Source organism: Cygnus olor, chromosome 7 (genome assembly GCF_009769625.2).
Source record: "Cygnus olor isolate bCygOlo1 chromosome 7, bCygOlo1.pri.v2, whole genome shotgun sequence".
In the NCBI taxonomy this organism is placed as follows: Eukaryota; Metazoa; Chordata; class Aves; order Anseriformes; family Anatidae; genus Cygnus; species Cygnus olor.
Window position 1 is genome coordinate 3,207,574 of NC_049175.1, and position 19,788 is coordinate 3,227,361.

The 19,788-nt window shown below is 35.3% G+C and overlaps 1 protein-coding gene across 5 annotated transcripts in view; it reads right to left on the reverse strand.

Moving 5' to 3' along the window:
• Positions 1 to 1,627: 1,627 nt before the first annotated feature.
• Positions 1,628 to 19,788, reverse strand: part of DLG5 (discs large MAGUK scaffold protein 5) — a 109,309-nt gene continuing 91,148 nt past the window's right edge. For 3 of the 5 annotated variants that reach the window (XM_040562730.1, XM_040562727.1, XM_040562731.1), the window contains exons 19-34: positions 19,604 to 19,725; positions 18,429 to 18,518; positions 16,973 to 17,141; positions 13,885 to 13,962; positions 13,072 to 13,234; positions 12,023 to 12,156; positions 11,310 to 11,474; positions 10,782 to 10,965; positions 9,704 to 9,852; positions 9,219 to 9,389; positions 7,920 to 8,116; positions 7,060 to 7,203; positions 6,753 to 6,880; positions 5,849 to 5,958; positions 4,279 to 4,388; positions 1,628 to 1,880 (exon numbers count right to left, since the gene is read on the reverse strand). In XM_040562730.1, coding sequence (XP_040418664.1) covers positions 1,777 to 1,880; positions 4,279 to 4,388; positions 5,849 to 5,958; positions 6,753 to 6,880; positions 7,060 to 7,203; positions 7,920 to 8,116; positions 9,219 to 9,389; positions 9,704 to 9,852; positions 10,782 to 10,965; positions 11,310 to 11,474; positions 12,023 to 12,156; positions 13,072 to 13,234; positions 13,885 to 13,962; positions 16,973 to 17,141; positions 18,429 to 18,518; positions 19,604 to 19,725 — 2,218 coding nt within the window. In that variant the 3' untranslated portion in view covers positions 1,628 to 1,776. The remainder of the gene's footprint in view (positions 1,881 to 4,278; positions 4,389 to 5,848; positions 5,959 to 6,752; positions 6,881 to 7,059; positions 7,204 to 7,919; positions 8,117 to 9,218; positions 9,390 to 9,703; positions 9,853 to 10,781; positions 10,966 to 11,309; positions 11,475 to 12,022; positions 12,157 to 13,071; positions 13,235 to 13,884; positions 13,963 to 16,972; positions 17,142 to 18,428; positions 18,519 to 19,603; positions 19,726 to 19,788) is intronic. The other 2 variants (XM_040562729.1, XM_040562728.1) reach the window with 2 other exon arrangements.

Below are 19,788 nucleotides of genomic sequence, written 5' to 3' on the forward strand. Positions count from 1 at the left end.
AAACAGGCCATGAGGTATAAGCACCTTTTACACACAAGTCAAGTTATAGAAATTGACCTTTATTTTGCTTATAATCAGTTTCTTCAACCTTTTTTTTGATACAAAGTGACATTATTTTAGTACAGAAAATCCATGTCAGAACAGTACCAGTTTCAGTTGTACCATTGTAGTCTACTCTGACCTCAAACTTTAAAAAACAAGCTAAAACGAGATAAAAGAAAAACTGCTGTCCCTCACCATGTCAAATACTTTGATTAGTAATTCATCCATACCACCTTCTTAATTTATATATATATACACAGTATTATAACAGTATGGTTTAATACTATATAAAATAATACTGTATACATATATTTTGTGTGTTTTACAGTTCAAAAATACTCTCTCTATATAGTATATAACTATATATAGTATTTTGAACTATAAAATAGCATCTGTAAAACAATTTATGTTTTGGACCAAATCTTTCTTTGAAGACCTGTACAAGAAGAATCTTTTTTTTTTTTTTTTTTTTTTTTTTTTTACACTTAGGCTGCAAACAAACAAAACAACAAAACTGCAGGCTGTAGTGTAAAACTAGAAACCTCTACATAATGAAATGTTAGGAACAGTGATTGAGAAGCAGTTCTACTCAAATAATATTTTAAAAACAATTAAAATACAGTACTCAAAAAACATGGCACAGAGACAGAAGAGACAGGTAGAAAATCTGTGTTAGGAACACAGAGTCAGAAGTGCAAAAAAAAAAAAAAAGGGAACTGATGCAATGGAGTTTGGTACAATAGGTAAATAAGTATTGCAACCAAAACTAAATGATCACTTTTTACAGTGAAAACATTAACAATTCAGTACCTTCCTAAAGGCTTTTAATCAAAACCCTAAACCTGTGGCTGGCCTTAAATAAAAACAAATCTATGTGAATGCTACACGCTGAAATACAAAGATAAGAATTACCCTGCAAAACTGCACCAACATAAGCTTTCCATATTTACAGTATCTAAAAGAGACAGGGCACAGCATGCTAGGCCTAGCTTAGGACTGTTCTCCACCAGTATTTAAACCAGGCCCACCAACCAAAAATCATTATTTCTCAACACACGTTAAGCTTGGATTGTTCAGATATATTACGACGTTTAAATATTAGATTCATGCATCAAACAAGAAACAGTATCTTTGACAGACAAGTGTTGACATAATACAAACAGTGGTCTGCCCTGTAGAGGAGTGTACTTCCTTCTGAGCTTACTCCCAAGACGTACCGATAAAATCCCACATTATTATCTGGTTGTCAAGTAAATGTGCTTAGAAATAGTAAAAATCGCAAGTAAGAGTCACGTTGCCCATAAACCATTCACTCAGAATTTCACTCTGTTGTGGAGAGTTAACTCATTACATTAAAGGACACAGTTAAAAAAAAAAAAAGGACATTCAAGTAAACAACAACAACCAAATACTTAGAAAAGGTTTTTGTAAACTGGTCATTCTACAGAGTTTTGCAGCATTGCTAAATTCATTATTTATGGAGAAGTACACACAGGTTGCACACCACATGACAACCTGTCGCATGTACACGTACAATGTAAGAGACAAGCTCAGTAAAGTGACGAACCCCTTCCCACATGCCCTGTGTTTTTTTTGTTGTGTTCAGTGTTATCGTTCCCCTTCATGAAACAGAAATCACTTATATCTTTATAAAGACAGAAATGGACAGAGTCCATTGGATAGAAAGTTAGTTGGTTATTTACACCTGCAAAGCGGTTTCACAGCAAAATAAATCTACAGTGGGCCAGCTGGGATCCACAGGACTTTGTTTTGTTCTTGATCGACAGTTGCCATAATCTGAGTGCAAATGCTTGAAAGGGCTCCTCCCTGGACAATGCCTAGAGAAAAAGATACCCCCCAAAGAAAAAAAAATTAGGCTGAAAAACAGTTATGATTAAGTACAAAGAACAGTCTTAGGCGTTTTTCTGTTGAGTGTTTATCAACATATCAGAATTAATTTGCCCAATTCAATATTTGCCAGATGCATGACCATTGAGACAGGGAGAAGAATAAACAGAGCAAGGAGGTCAAACATTCAGTACACAGTCTCTTCTGCTAGCTATTAAAACAGCTCTGGAAAGCAGTAGACCTGATGGCTATAATCAACTAAGACAACTGTTTTGTTAGAGTCCTCCGTGTGCTATTTTCAGACACATCAGGTGGCTAAGTTTAAGTCTAAAGATGGTCAGAACCTACCATAATAAATCTCTGTTCTGCATGTGGTGCTAAGAGTTTTGTATTTATGTGATAATATACATAGAGACTATAGCTGTAGCAACTAGGCACTATTTACAAATATTAAAATCATATTATGAAGCAGCTCACAAAGTTGAGGTAAAACAAAACAGCCACGGTTGCTACCCCAACTCTTATCGACAACTACATTCAAGGAATAGAAGGCCAACTGCAAGCAACTCCCTGAAGATCAATTAAAAGTTAAACAAAGAACACCTTGCATTCTACCCTTGTTAAAGATAACAGTCATAAAAAGTAAAATACTAACACTGACACAGCAGGGGAGAATATAGGAGCTTTAAGACATCAAAGGTAAGGAACTTCAGGACTTAAATGTGTCAGCAAAGCCTCCAGCCTCAGCTAACGCTAATGCTGGAAGACTATGTCAAGCCTTATAAAACTTAAGGTGTAATTCCCATTTTTGAAAAATACAGATTTTATTCTTATATAAAAAAATAATTGATTCTGCAGTGTATACTATAGTTAAGGATGTCACATGATTTTGGCTACAGAACATGCAACCAATAAGGTCTATGAAAGGTGACAAAGCAATTAGGCAGTGATTCAGATAACAAGTTGTGCTTAAAATTTTGTGCAGGCAACAAAGGCAACTTCAATGAGTTAAAAAATGCACTTGATGAAGTAGTTGCGGAGCTCAGGTTGTAAAGTGTACCATACAACTAACTTCATGAGGAAGCTACTGTATCCAACATGCTAGTCTAATGCACCAAATCACAATTGCAGTTTGCTTACACATCAGTGCAGTTTCAACAGGAAACCTGACTAACAGCATCTGGAAAAGCTGATGACAGCTGGAGTCCACTGCACTTGACACTAACAGAGAGGCCCTTCCCGCGGGCACGTAAGAAGGTACACGTAGCACCTTGTTCAAGGGAGTCCACTTCCACTATCAGGGTGAAAATGGAATGTAACAAATGACAAGGAGCAGACGATAACGTATAGTTCTACAATCTGGCCATGCACAAGTTAAGTTCTGTGAACATTTACTCAGTATAATTTAAATGAACATTCGTCTTGCTATTACATACCAGGGAACCAGCTTGGCTGAGGATGTGCAACTTTTCTCAGGATACACGGATAGCTCTGCGCTAAATGCATCCACTCCCCTGCACTTGGCAGGTCTGTCTCAAAAACACTTCTGTAAGAAACCCATTGTTTTGGGGGTGAGGAGTTGGGTTCTGGGCGTTTCAAAACACTTCTGTAATGAACCCATTGTTTTGGGGGTGAGGGGTTGGGTTCTGGCTGGTTTGGGCTTTTTTTTTTTTTTTTTTTTTTTCTTTTTTATAGGCTTTGTTGTCATTCACATCAAGATGGATAAAATTTCATCCTTACTCTTTTGAATGTAATGTAGAGCCACATGGAAATTTACTCTGAAATAAGACAAGGCAGCCTTCAAATATAGCAACATTTCTGTGGTAAGCAGCTTATTAACTTTAATCCAAGGTTCATATAACACACTTTAAGATGTTAAAAAGGTCTCTAAACCTGAACTATTCCCAATTACAATGCACTTGAGACATCGTGGACAAAATCTGTCCTTTTTTACAAGATTTGACGTATACCTCAAATAATTAGTTCACCAGTTACAGGTTGTTTTTTTTTTTTTTTGTTCGTCTTTACCCAATTATAAAACAATATTCCTTACATGGTATAAAACTGATAACACCGTGTCATCTATCATTCTCAAATTATCTTCACTGTATTTCTAACACTCCTGGGCTTGTAATAAAACATTCTCAGAATCTCCTTAGGTTTTAAGATGTGTAACATGTTAAAAACAAAGCACAAAAAAGCAAGGGATAATACTTATATCTGCAGATTTCCTTTCCCTGTAAAATGAAACACCAGAGCATGAGGTTGCCCAATCAGGAAGTAAAACGAATAAAAGAATTCTATGAAGGAACATATTTCTTTGGAATTACAGTGTAAATGGAAGAAATTGCCACTGTATTCCTAGCGATATGTTGATTAAATACTAACCTGTAAAGTACTTGCTATATTCCTGTTCTATTTTTTGAGCTGTCTCAAACTGTTCTTTGGAATGTTTTTGTGTAACTTTGTCCCTCAGGAAGATTGGGTCTTTTTGTTCTCTGCAAAAACAAAAAAAAGGAAAAAAAGAAAAATCTTGCATAACAGTAATTTTATTTTAAATGGACTCAATATGATTACCTCTAGATTGCTGCATGTGAGAAGCTAATTAATTTGCAGGCATAATACTGTGCACAGAGTGCCATCTACTGTGGTTCAGCAGTAGTTCATCAGGTTCAGCAAAGTCATCAGGATCATTTGTGTGCTAACAATTTTTGTTCGGTATCAGAGCAAGACAGTCTTCCATATAAGCATAGTTTCTTAGAGCAGTGAGAAAAAGAAGCAGTATTTTATTTTATAAATACAAAAGTCACTATGAAAATTTTAGTGATCATTGCTGTGTAGGATTCTTACGTTACACAGCTTGCGGATGGGGAGTACACAAATGTATTGTGTACAAAAATATATACAGAATGTCAACATAATCTGTGGCAAACCAAAAAGGTTCTTCAAGGGAAACCTTTGGTGCCCAGAGGAGACAGAGGCAAAAGCCACTGCATCTTATTTGATAACTGTTAGAAATCCTTGCTTTCTGTCTCTTTCAATAACTTACCAGATAAAATAGCTTTAATGGTCATTACTATATTTTCAGATGGGCTCAAGACATGACAGCTCCATTTATCATTCCATGTATGAACATACAATCCATACTGAAACAGACCTTTATATCTTTCTTAAATTTGAAAGCGGTGATACTCATCTTCTTTATTAAACAGAACCAAATTTATCTAAAGATCAAGAATCTAAGTCTTCTGCTATCTTCATTTTTGAAGTTGAAATAAAACAAAACTGTTTCTTAATACTTATATAGGGAGATTATGTCACTTCTTGCACCTCTATCAGAAGGTGCAAAGGCTTAATAAAATATCAAGGGATATTTTATTTAATAAAAGATCAAGTGGTTTGTAATTCCTGCGTCCTGCTTCTGGACAGGAATTCAAGTAGGAAATTCACAATTACTTAAAAGATCACTACCTGACAAGACCACAGTATACACACTCGATGACAAAAGGTGACTTTTCTGGCTGGAGAACAGAGGAGCGAAAGCCAAAGGCAGGAATCAATTGGCTGCAGTGTAGGAGAGGAAACTGGCTAAGCATCATCATACTTGGCCCCACTGAGATGAAGCTCTAGGTCACAGTTACCACTTAATCCTCAATGTCATTATGGATCATGCTGTATCTATCTTATGGCTTAATACAGAGGTAAGTGAGAAGGATTTGAATGAATCCTTGAGTACATTCAGTTTGGAATATGTTATTTAATTTCTGTGAATGATTGACTTAATTGCCATGCAACCTAAAATAAATTAAGGCCATCTACTTCACAGGTGATTTTTATGATAGTTAATTTCTGCATTTGAAAGAGATTCAACATGACTGGGATGAAAAAATAACACCAACACCAAAACTCATTTTAATTGAAAATAAACATCCCTGAACTATACCCCTTACAGACTTACTTGATCTGTTTAGCATTTTTGTAGCGAATAAAAATTACAATAGGGTAGATATGAACACTGTGGAGCCGTTCGATGGCATGAGGAGCGATGTCAAGCAGACAATGACAATCCTAAGATCAAATGTAAATGCAAAACACTCATTCAGTTAAAGAGCACAAGCACACATGCACCCCCCCCCCCTTTTTCTCCCCTACTTACATCATAGCAACTCAACATAATCTCACTACGTGTTTAGCATTTTAGGGCTACTGATAAATTTGTACCCAAATAACTTGTAAGTAAAAAAAAAAAAAAAAAAAAGAAAATGAAAAATTGCAAGAAATTCCATTCACAGTACCAAAAGCATGCATTGATAGAAATAAGAGTATTTTAAAAACTAATGAAATGAAAACTCAGACTGAAACATATGCAATATGTTTTTTTTTCCAATTTAAATGCACATATTCATTTTGTCTTTGAGAAATCAAAAGCAAACAGAAGTGTTTAAGTAATAAGATTTTGTATGGTTTGACAGAAAACTACAAGCAATGAACAGATTTTAATTTATGTCTGTTAATTAACCTGTCTTCAGGATCATTATGTTTACATTATGGATGACATTAAATGGAACAGTTAAAAAATCCTAGTTTTACAGGGAGGTGAAACCTATGGATTCAAAGAAGAATAATTTTGAACTTTACTTAGTAACGCTGAAAAATAATAGGAAAAAATATCCCACTTTCTACAAAGGTGCACTTACTGAAAGTGATTTTTAAACTGTTACAGGTAACCACTTTGTGGCCTTAGGAACAAGCCTCTCGATGGCTTAAATGACAACATTAAAATAAATTTTAGCCCTCCCCCCGCCAATAGTATGGCAGCATATTACAAATTTTACCAAGAACTGCACCATTAAGTGACTCACCTTTTCTGTTATCTCCTTTATTGAAGCTACAGTTGTCACATCAAAATGTCCACTCCTCCGTTTATAATCTATAAACAGACAATCCTTCACGCCCCGTTCAATGGCTTGTTGGGAAGCTTTCATAACCTCTGTTACACAGAAGCACAAAACAGCCATTGTTCATTCCTATTCCTTCGGCACAGAACAAAACTAACAGAACAGCCTGTAAATTAAGATTCTTGCTTTTTCCATGTTTGTGCTACCATTTAGTTCACATACAGATATTATTAGCTAAGGGAGAAAAAATTATTTATATGCACATACTTACCAAGAGGACATCTGCAAAATTTTCCAGGGGATTCTTTGACCAACATGTCTTTCACAGCATCAAGTAATGGTCCTAGAATAAGCACAGGCCTAGGAGAGGTACAGTCCACTTTCTGTACACGCTGATATGCCAGACTTGTAGAATCTGCACACACAGAAGACTTGTTTATAGAAGTAGACATTATTCTCCTGGCATTCCTCAGATGAGACAACAGTAATTGTGAAAACAGCTCCCTTGCAGCAGATAAGGGCCTTGAGAAGTACAAAAATGCTCACTAGACATTATAGCATTTCACAGCTTAAAATAGCTATTTTTATAATTGAACCTCCTGCTTCCGTCCTTCACCCCCCCTACAGCCCCACCCCAATTTTTAAAAGCAATCATTCCTGTTATTTCTTAACAATATGAACAAGACACAATAATCAGTCGGTTTGCTGGTTTCTTCCAAGAAGTGTTGTAATCAGCATGAATTCTGTACAGCACTAAACAAATCAAAGTGAATATTTTTGAGTGTACTCAGGATTTCTGTCTAGATTAAGTGACCTGGATAAAAATTAAATAGTTGAAGGAAAGATCAAAACCTCACATCAAAAAGCCATTCCCCTCTGCAAATGAAACATTAATGTCAGTAGACTTAGGAATGAACAAGAAAAAACAAAATCACTTGTCTACATTTGAGATAATCTGTCTTGCCATTTAATGCGTTATTTTTTGTTGTTGTTGTTACTAAAAGTAATGTACGCTCGTCATTTAAAGGCACACGAAAAAGATACCTATTTTATTTGTAAAGGGTCTTGCTGCAGCAATTTAAAAACAAAAGAGAAAGGCTAGCCCCTTCCAAGTATTACAAAGGTACTTGCCATCCAAGAACGGAATTGAGTCTGTACTAATTGTATCAAGAGCCAGTAAATCCTTTCCATCTTTGGAACCACTTCGCTTGTGCTTATGCTTTCTTCTGAAGAATGACCTTCGTGCTGCTGCTGACAATGTCTTAGATGAGCTGTTTTCATCTTTAGCCTCTGACATACTGTGTCTCCTATAGAATTCCTGATCCATCCTACAATGAAACAGAGTAAGTGGTTGGTATTTCAACACACATATAAATATATTACTATTATTTTTTTGACAAACAGTACTACTGCTGTATCTGGAACACCTTCATGACAGAAAATTCATCAAAAGCAAACATTTATAATAATCAAATAGAAGCATTTCAAAACTCACCCTCCATCATTTTTTCAGGTTGTTATATTATAAATAGCAACAAAGCATGTAGGGTGACCACTCTAACAGCCAGGGCAAAATTTTCCGAAGCTCCAAGAGCAGCATGCCCCTACTTGCCAGTAAAGCCAGCCTTCGTATACAACTGAAGATCCCATTCTTTATATGAAGCTGCATGTTATAATCATCCATAAAAATCATCTCTTATCAGTCCAAAATAACATGTAGTTTTATTTTAGATAAGCACAAACATTTTGGCCACATAACATGTGAAATCTAGTTAATTTTACTAACCATCTTCTAGTAATAAGCCTATCAATGATGTGTATGCATCTGTATGTATATAGTGCACATTCTACATAATACCATTTATCCCATGATCAGGATGAATTTTGAGTTACAACGTGGAGAGCAGATTATCAGAAAAATATAAAGGAAAGCAGAGGAACAATAACCTTGAAATGAACAAATATTTTATCATTGAGTAATAACTCATGTGATTTGGGTAACTATTTAAAAATTTTAGTTCTTCCATGCTCCTGAACTTTTCTACCCATGTTATGCAGTTGAGGTGAATACACAGTCTTATATTAAAATTTATATCCACAGATAACTAAAACCACTGGTACTTTGCAAGAATGAGTGCAGCGGTGAGTTAAAGGATACTTTTGCTGTGGTTAATATCACTTACAGTTATTGAATTACCTGTCACACCATAAGGCTATGTATCCATTCCATTTCTAATTTACTTCTCAGTAGCATTAAAGATGACTTGGTAGAGCAATATATTTAAAGTTATTAAAATATGTCACCCATAAAATGACATCTGAGAATTAACATCTCCCAGAAATGATAGAAGCAAACACATTTTACATCACATCTCATTAGTCAGACATTTTTAAAGACCAAGGTAAGTAACTTGTATGGCTGTCACTCACATATATTTACTGGGAATCTGTCCTCTTTCCAGTTTTTGAGCATTCTCATCTAGCTGCCAAGCCATCCAGCAACCAAAGTTTCCTTGTGGTAGAGTATCATCAACATACAAAATGTCATCCTTCTTAAAACTTAAATCCTGTTCCACCTCTGCAAGACGGTCATAAAGTGCTCTGTAAAGGAAGACATAAATAGTCTCTTCAACTGATCTCCATCAAGTCAAGCGTAGAACAGATGCATTTTGAAGAAAAACTATAATAGATTAGGGTCACATTTTACATTTCAAGAGTACAGAAGTTTACAGTGAAACATGCAGCTTTTAACCAGTGTTACAGGTTGTGTACTTGCTGTCAGAGACTAGCTGGGATAAATCTATAACTTTGAATTTATAAAATGTAGTACAACAGATGTACTCTCTCTCTCATATGATGGTCAGCATGCTACCCTAAACTGCCTTATATTTTCATTACCAGCCACGCTCAAATACCTAATATAGAATCCATCTCCAGGAAGCTCTTTTATCTTATTAAATTCTTCTATTCTGTATTGAGTCTTTATTTTGATGTTTTCTCCAGGCTTCAACATTTCGAGATAAGCTTCCTCAGCTGTTTTATTGCGCATATCAATGGACCCATACTGCAAAACACAAAACCCTTAAGTGTGATACAGATCTCAACGTGCAATAGAATCAGGTGAGCTTGAAAAACATGTAAAATTAGTCTTTTTCCTACTGACAGACTCAATATACAAGTGAATCTTACCACTTAACTATACTACAGTTTGTACTTCAAGATGTCTAACAGAAAATTGAGGGGTTGGGGTGGAAAGCAAAATACCAACTGAATGCAGCATACATGCCCCGTGAGAGAGAGTCTACGCTTCTTTAAATAATTTTCAGAGCATAAACTGAGAATTGTAAAATTCACACTGGAAAGAAGTTAATATTTTTAGGGGAAACAGGTAGTCTGAGGGAAAGTCCAACACAATTACAAAGCCAAGTCTGCATCTGGATACTAGACGCACAATGGGAGAATCTCAATGCTTAGAAAGTATCAATGCTCAGCTGTATCTGAAAAGCTCATAAACAAATACACGTTTATCACCTTAACAGACTGGCCAAGAAGAGAAACATTCCCATGTCAAACTGAGAAAGCAGAGTCAAAGACATGACATGTTTTCCCCTGAAGCCTCATTACAATTTCATTGGGTAAATTCAATATTCTCTGTTTCACAGTATCATCCCTATTCCTGTCTTTGTCATACATACAGCAATTGGATTCAAGGTTTTCCATTTAGATGAGAGAACAGCTCTTCATAATTCCAGTAGACGTATATTAGTCCTTCAAGCCTGTGCAACTTAGATTCTCAGTGGTAGCTCTCCAGGTGTGTATTATCCAGCTCTTCACAGGTTGCCGTCAGAACAAAGATTACACACCATTCTCACCAAGTTTTTGTGGCAGGCTCATGGAACATTTCCCATTGCAAGACAGCAAGATTCTTTGTACAACTCCCTCTCTATACCATCCTAGATATTTTGTCAGTATGCTGCAGTTTTCCTAACTTACCTCAAGTATCATGTCACCTAAGACTAGTCCATCAGGTCCTTTTGCTGGGCTATCATCATCTACATCTGACACAAATATTCCATAGAGGTTTCCACCACATATCTGGATCCCAAGATCCACCTGGGATTTTTTAACAACAACAGTTCTAGGTTCAGGGGTCCGTTTATTTGTGTCCACAGGGCCCCTTCCAAAAGGAAGAAAAAACAAATGTAATTCACTTTAAAAACCTGTATGAAAAGTATACAATGAACTATATCCCTGAACAATACATGTTTGCATAATTATTATTCAAAATAGGTCACCTACAGATACAATCACGAGAAAAACTACACATCACTTACTGATCTTCTCAACTAAATCAATCTTTTCTTAGACTTTACTTCACTCCTTGTGGACCCCATCTTTCAAATCCGGACTGAAATCCTGTACTTTTATCCTGGGTCCACTTAATTTGTCTGCTGACTCATTTGAACCAGCCACATCTACTCTGACCTTTTTGCTTTCCATTATAAAGACAAAAAATTTTACCTTAAGGAACTCCGGGGACTTGTAGTTGGTGTGGTTTGCTTGGATGGGGGTGTCATTGTTCCTTCATCTTGTTCACTCACAGTATCAATTACGGAATGATTGTCAGGTGTCGCAGCTCCACTGCCTTGAGGGGTGGAATGATTACTCACAGGTTCTAGGCGAGAACTAATAGAAAAAAAGAATAGAAGGCTAGTGGTTAGAATTTCACCAGTGATGAGTATTTTCCATGTAGACACACAGTTTTTAATTTGACCCCAAAACAAGTGTAAAGCAAGAAAAAACATCCCCAAACAACATGCCAAATAACATATGCTCTCCACAAGTCTGACGAAGATGAAGCTCAATCTTGAAATGTGATCATGCATGAAAATGGTATAGATAATTAAGTCATATGCCTTGTCCAATTTGTTTCAGGAAACTTCTCAGCTATAAAAAGAACACAAAATTGGTTTGAAGTACTGGAATCTCTTAATACTAGTATGAGGTAATCATCAGTTTTGGTTTAACGAATCTAAGGATTATGTCTTAGGTAAGAAAAAGTATAACTGTGTACAACGTTTTTCTTGTGATAAGCACATACTCACACATTACTTTTCTATGCAATCACACTACTTATCAACACATTTGCATACAAATTACTCATATAGAAGTTACCTACTATCTAGATAACTGCATGGATTAGAATAGTTCTTTAAAAGCCTTGCCATCCTTACCTTGATCGTGAATGATTCCCAAGCTGATACATGTGTGGGTTATACTGAGCCAGAATAGTAATGGTGTCACACTGCTGTCCAATGATTAGTCGAGCCTGTTGCTCTGTAGCATTTCTCAAATTTATTCCATTAAACTATGAAAAAAACACAGAAACCAGGATGCGAAGTTTTAAAACGGGAACTAGCAAAACCATTCTGACTCCTAATTAGTTTAATATTTAAATGCTGAGGTTTTTTTTCCCCCCACTGGAGTAACCGGAAGTATGGAAGAGCTGCCATGCAATGATTCCTAGGGTTTAAACTCTTTGGAAGGAATCACTAATTTTATTATTTGGTAACCTAACCATGAGTTTAAAATCCTTTTACTATTGAAAGACATAAGTATTCTGAACCATGTTATGACTTGCTATCATTGATTAAATGAAAGTTGGTTCAGATGACTGATGGGAAAAAATTCAGGACTGAAAGGTAAATTGAGATCCATAATCCTGTTCAGGTCCATTTTAAGTCATCCGCGCACTGTTTAACATATCTATGCTTTAACATACATTTATAAAGTGACTCTGTACTTCATATAATGTTCCTCTACATACTTATTGAATGCCATATGCCAAAACGTGACTGTAGCTAATAGCCTACCTGAGTATTTCTTAAACCAGCTATCTCAGGTATGGGTACAGCACAATAGCAGCACAAAACTCAGTAAACACTGAGTATTTACTCTCCTTATGAGGGAGACTCATAAGTTGAGTGAAGTTTGACTTTAGAACTATTTTGTTTTAGGCAACTTAACTAGCTAACTTTAATTTGAAGAATATCTATATAAGATGCAAAACAGTCCTATCATCAAAAGACATTATTTTATGACAAAGCCTGATGAAAGCCACTAACAGTCACAATTACTGGACTATGACAATACAGAAAGAATAACCTTTGCTATTTCTCACGGCAGAGGAACTTTCACAAGATAGTCTTTTAAGAAAGGCAGTTATTGCTGGACTCATATGAACTGAATCATTAAACGAAAGGAATAGTAAGCAAACAATTACCTCTAGTAACTGATCACCATACTCAAGGCCAGCTTGATGCGCAATGCTCCCACCTGTTACTTTAGAGACAAATATTCCACCATTTTCTCCGCTCACAATGGAAATCCCTAGTGGCTCAGAACCCTTCTGCACTTTTACATGACGTGGCTCTTCCATGTAGGGCCTTTTAGAGGAGATAGTTAAAACTGATTTGGAAAAAATTGCACTTGAACCATAACAATGAGATTTACATGCAATATTTTATGCCTGTCTGAATTGCAATAATAAAAGAAGTTTAAACAGTTACTTAAAAAAGTATTGTCAACTATTGTAAATGCATTCCTTTAACTCCATGCAATGTACGGTGGCAGAACTAAACATATACCAGGTACGCAACTGGTCTAAAGCATTATGGTAAATATGAATTACAAATAGTATGGTGGAGAAGTTGGTAGGAAAAGAAACTTCCAGACCCATATTATATAAAAGTAATTTAACTACTATATATAATATGTAATTTACAAGCGATATTCCAGAAGGGTATGTTACTTATAAATGCTGAGAGTCTTTACTGACCATAAAAATAAACATCATAAATGATGAAGTAGTAAACCAAGGAATAACAATGCACAATATCAGATTTTGTATTTGTATGCAGTGAAACATAAATTAGTAATGAAAATTAAGCAGTTGCAAACCCAAGCCATTAAGACAGCAGTTTGCATGGTAGTATTAAAATTACCATGCAAATTCTCCTCAGGGCAATTATCCAAATGTAAAATAGCACAAAGTGCGCAATACTGCTTGAGAAGGACAACCTTATATCAGGCCAACCTCAAACTCCTTAGTGATGAGAACCTAGGCCTAGGAGCCACAGGGATTCTCAGAAAAGACCTATTACGGAACAGATATCTGAAAGACGCAGAAGATTTGAGAAGAGAAGAACACTTAGAAGAAGACATACAGTAATACAACACCAGTAAGTATAACAAAAGAACAGATTATATGAAATAAAACCCTGATGCGTTCCCCTGTCCGCCCCCCATAGTTGGGAAGTATCCACCCATACAAACATGGCTAGTCCCTTCCACAGTACATATAAACAAACAGAAGTGTCCTAAAAAGTGCTGGTTCGTATTACAATGATCTCAATGGTATCTATACAGCAAAAGGCATCACCAGGTGCTAACAGCTAAGCTAGTTCAGAATGAAACAGATGAGGTACCAGACGAACCTGAGCGCATCTAGAGCACATTACTGGTGACAACAGGTCTTGGCAGACCTTCTAGTACACAATTTTAATAGCATTATACTACTTCTGGCATGCATTAATTGGAATGTCTTCTTTCTGAACACTTCATTATATCAATTACAGATTCTCTGAATTATGCATACTGTTTAAACTATTTAAATCCTGCTGCGTTAACTGCACTTCACTCACTGCTATTAATGTGACAGAGGAAAGGTATCTTTGGGAAGACCAGGATTTGGGGGATGCGTGGGGGGTGAGAGAAGGGAAGAGAACATTACTTCATAAATTATGCTTATTGTTACAGGCTTTGAAGGTAAGCATTTGGTAGCCTTCTGCAGCTAGGCATAATATTTTGTCACCTTGTTAATGTATAAAATATACAAACTGTCTGATAAGTATGCAACTCTGGGACCTGAATCTTTTAACATCAACATCACTATTAGTAGTAATGCCCTTGAAGCTTGTCTATCAATGTAATGAACATAAAAAAGCTGAGTAATATATGTAAATTACAATGTCATATGAAACCTCTTAATATCAATGTGATCACATGTTAATGGGCCCAAACAAAATTTATCAAGGTCTATCACCTCACTGAGAACTAAAATTACACCTTTCTGCTCTATTGTATCTCTCTGCCTCCATCTACCACATGCATTTTCAGTTCTGTTGTTTGTTTTGCATTGGAAGGATTAAGAATCAAGCCCATACAAACTGCACAGGATCACGTCTTAGAACTCCAGTAAATTCAAAATGAAAGATAACTAGTAATGCATAGAGTAGGGAAACAATAATAAAATAAAACAGCATTAAAAAGGTATCTTACTTGATTAGCAGCGTAATTAAAACCAAGTGACCTGCACTCTTTTATAAAATTCAGACTGCCTGCTACAATCATTACTTTTTTTTCTAAACATCATTTAGTGAATCTGATTTCTTTTCATTTTCATTTAAATTGGTTCTCCTAAAAAAATGAACACAACAGATTTTTTTTTTTTAAATCTGTGTTATATATTATTTGGAAATGCCAAGCAAATTGCTTATATTTTATGGAGAGGAGAAGGGATAGGAAGACCAAATAACCATTTAACATGGCATCATCTCACATTTGCTTAAAATATTTCATTTAGCCAATTAGCTATTCTAGGAACGATTTTTGTGTTTTGTCTTTTTTGTTGGTTTGTTTTGCTTATTCTGAACAAAATCATATCATTTTTAGACTAGGAAAGTCATTCATACTACTGTTTATATGCAAGTACAGCAAGAGTTGAGGGGCTGGCACCTGACTGTACTTCAATATTCTGATCACCATTAATAGAAGTTGTTAATTCCCAGACATTAGAATGTCCTGACAATTACAAAAGTTGTAGGGATGTCAAAAATCTAACTTTGCTGCTGAACACTAAACATAATTAGTCAGGTGAAGAAAATAAATTCTGACTTTGAATTTGCAATTGACAATTACAGGAACATTTATATGAGAAAAAAAACATAGTACAGAAGTCACAACGAAGTAAAAAAGAATGAAAACCCACGAAGACCTCTTTACATTGCCTTTCAAAGTAACAGAGCACACAATCTATATATAGTGTCACTACAATAACTTAAAGATTCTTTAAACGAGACAAAAAAAGTTTCATATAACATTTTATGAATAACTTTTTATTACTACCAGCAAACTTAGAATACAGAATATCCTTATTGCTTTGTTCACATTCTTATGGTCAGTCATTTTACAAAAGCCATGCAATACAAAGGGGTCCTGAAGTACACATAAATATAATATACTCCAACACACCATAGTTCCCGGTATGTCATACACTGCCTGAGTGGCATTCAGCTGCCTCAGTGTAAATAAAAGCCTGATTCAGATTCGTGTCTTGTTGTTCAATGCTTTGAGTTCATGCAAAATGTTTCATATATTCAGTCTAGCCAGATCACAATAAAATGAAATCAAATGCCCAAGCCCGATACCAAAAACAATGCATCTTGAACATACTCATCATGAGATAATAAGTCATTACAACACAAAGCTCATGATCTTAAGAAAACTATCATATGAGGTTCAAATTGCACAAACAGCTACGCATATACTTAACGCTATTGCTAGTAGTGGTCCAGGTATAACCAAAGCAATCATGGTCACAGTAGTAAAATAGAGTCTGTACATATAGATATATTCCTGCACAGTTAGTTTATTCTTTTTATTCATCTGGCTGAATTGAATCAAGGCACAGTGGTTAGAATGCATATTCTGCTATACTGAGGCAGCTGATATTTAGCTATCAAATATTACTAGGTATTTTATTTTCTAGGGTATAGATGGAGGCCCACCATTAATAAGCATCTGAGGTAGCTCAGCTAAAGGAGTATATTCCATTTTAGACTATTTGCGTTTGGTGTGGCCATTAATCTACCATGAAAAAATAAAATCCTTATGAAATTCATTACTTTTCTGAACTCAAGACTTGGGTTTTGAAAAAAAACAACAAAGATCTTTTATATACTTCATTAAGAAAGTAAAAACATTAAGTAACAGGACCTGAGATGCTTTTCTGTATCTTTATATTTGTCATTTAAACTAACTATTCATATTCCTTCCGGCCCAATAAATGTACAAGATTTCTTCAGACACATTCCTATTAAAAACAAATAATGTGGGGACCTTACCTATCTTTTCTACGTTCTCCAACAGATACTGGGCTAATAGAAATTCTAGGTAAAGTAGAAAGGGAGTTCTGAGATTGGCTGCTGGCAAAGGAAGATGTTTCCAAGTTAAGAGGTGACTGTGGAGGAGTTATCAAGCTGGGACTGCTACATTCAGAGTGTGACAAGGAGCCTATAAAAAAAACAAAACAACAATCAAAGTCAGGTTTCAGTGTCCTGCATTTGTCATACTTCGGAATATCTACAGAGACATAGGGAAAGACGCCATACACACCAGACACAAATAAGGACCACACCATTCACTAGCACTCTGTTAGCCATCTAATGAGCTTAGGGAGCCAGCTTCCTAACTTCGGTAACTACCATTAGACAGTGCAAACTTGCTTTCCTTAATATACTAAGTATGTCTTCTATATGTGTGCATAAAAATATTTCCATTCTCACCATAAAGAACTGGGTACAGACACGGGCATGTCTGAAAACACTTAGCATTGCAAAGTTAAGGAAAAATAATGGAAAACAGGAAAGTAAAAATTAAGATTTAATATGTTGGTTTAGTTTCAAATAAAATATTTATTTACTGCCTTTTCCTTTGTGTATGAGGAACATTACGAAACACCTGAAAACACCAACAAAACCGCAGCATGAGTTTTACACAAAGACAGGAAAGTACTGCAATTTTAAACAAGCCTGACTTGGCTTTTTTTTTTTTTTTTTAATCTTTTCCCTTGTTGCACCCTCCTTGAGACATTTACTAAACAAGTTCCCTAATAAGAACATTCAGTCATCTGCTGCTTCTGACAAAGCTACAGAAAATAAATCTCAAGTTACTAATTACAAACAAAAGCCATTTGCAATAATTATATTTACCCGGTTAGAGAAAACAATTGCATACAATTGATTAAGGCTATAAAATATTTGAGTAATAATGGTAGCAATCAGCTGCTATTTACTGTAATCAAATTTTGAATTCTAAAGCTCTTGAGCACTCCAACTGGTATTAGTATGATATATTTAAAATTGCTCAACAGAAAATATGGTGAACTACTAAATTTTTTTCACTGGACTTCAAAATATGATTTATCATCTGTAATACAATAGCACGCAAAATAATATAAAGAATTGTAAAAAAAATAAAATATTACTGCAGGTCATTTCACTGTCAGAACATTTAAGACATCATTCCTGAAGAAAATTACAACCATAAAACACACAGCTATGCTTACTCTTACTTTTTCGTGCACATTTTCTTGCTGTGTTCTAGAATCAACTAACAGAAGAATCACCTTTCATCATAAAGTTTCTTTTCTTTACCTTTTTTGTTGTAAAATACAAGTTTTGTAACATTCATAAAACTGTCATATTTAGATTTTCATGCAACTTGATAGAGCAACTGCAAAGGCTTTGGATTAGCAATACTTAAAATATTACAACTAAAATTACTTATGAAATAATTCACCTCTGTCAGAGCCCATGATAGACCTTGGATATCTTGGTGTTAAAGGGATCTTAATTCGTTCTGTTCTGTATTGCAAGTTACTTGAAGAACCTATTTTTACAAGAGAAAAATTACAATTTTACAAATTGAAAAGCAACGACATTGAATAAAAAACACATTTAGACTTTAATTTTTCACTGAGCACTAAAAGGGGCTCTAAATTTCTGCAGAAGCACTGATGATTATGAATATATATTGTACACAGCATACTTTTTGTTAATGGTCTTGGTTACATAGCGAGTACAAACAACGTAATGCAGCCATGCACTGTGTGTGTACATACACAGTATATACCATATATATCAACAACCTTCCATTCTTGATTGAAAAATATTCAAAACATTTTTTAATAGAAATGCAGCTTAACCTGAAGTCTGAGCAAGAAACTAATACCTGAGATTACTAAGAACCCATGAGACTTTCCAAAAGGTATTTAAAGTATCCTGATTATATTCTGCTTAGATGAACGCATAACTTCTTGACACTGTTTCCAAACTATTGTGCCATTTTTTCTGTTGTGGCTACAAAGCTTTCAGGCTCTATTCAAATGCAATTGCAGTCACAGATGGAACACAAGAACACATACACAAAATAGTATTACATAATTTAAAATGAAAGAAATTCTACAATGTTAAATATTACTGCTATAAAGCATATGTTTTCTTTGGTATTATTAGGACAGGCATAACCAATCTTACACATCAATCAAGTAAACATAATTGTAACTTATCTTCCAACAATACAATTTACATTAGGCCATTTGTCATAATTTCTTTGTTCTGCAGGCTCTCTCCTTCTCTCTTCACCTCTCCACCTCAGTGAAACCCGAAAATACTTTCACTAGGCCTCCCACACCTTTACGAGAATACTTTCAAATAATAAGAGGCATCTAAAGAGCAAGTTTGCATCACTCACAAATAATATTTTAAAGACTATAAAGGGTGAATTAAACAAGGCTACTTCCAGGAAAGACCTTTAATCATAAAACTGGAAATATGACGCAAATAAACAGGAAGCCTTTTAGGCTTTGCCAGCTATAACAATCCCATTAAGCATGTACTTAAGGAATTTTCCATTCATTACTATCCTCCAAAAAGCAGGAGTCTCACATGAAATAAATCATAAAAGCAAGTTACCAAGTCTTGCACTGGATGGCAAGGAATTTGAGCCATGAGATGCTCTTGTACGTGAATTTTCAGAGTAATCATTGGAGTGTTTATGACTTAGGTCCAAACTCAAACGACCTTGATGCTGAGCACTACATCAAAAGCAAAGAATAGGGCAACAGTCAGAACCAGGCAAAGCATCTCAACAAATAGTA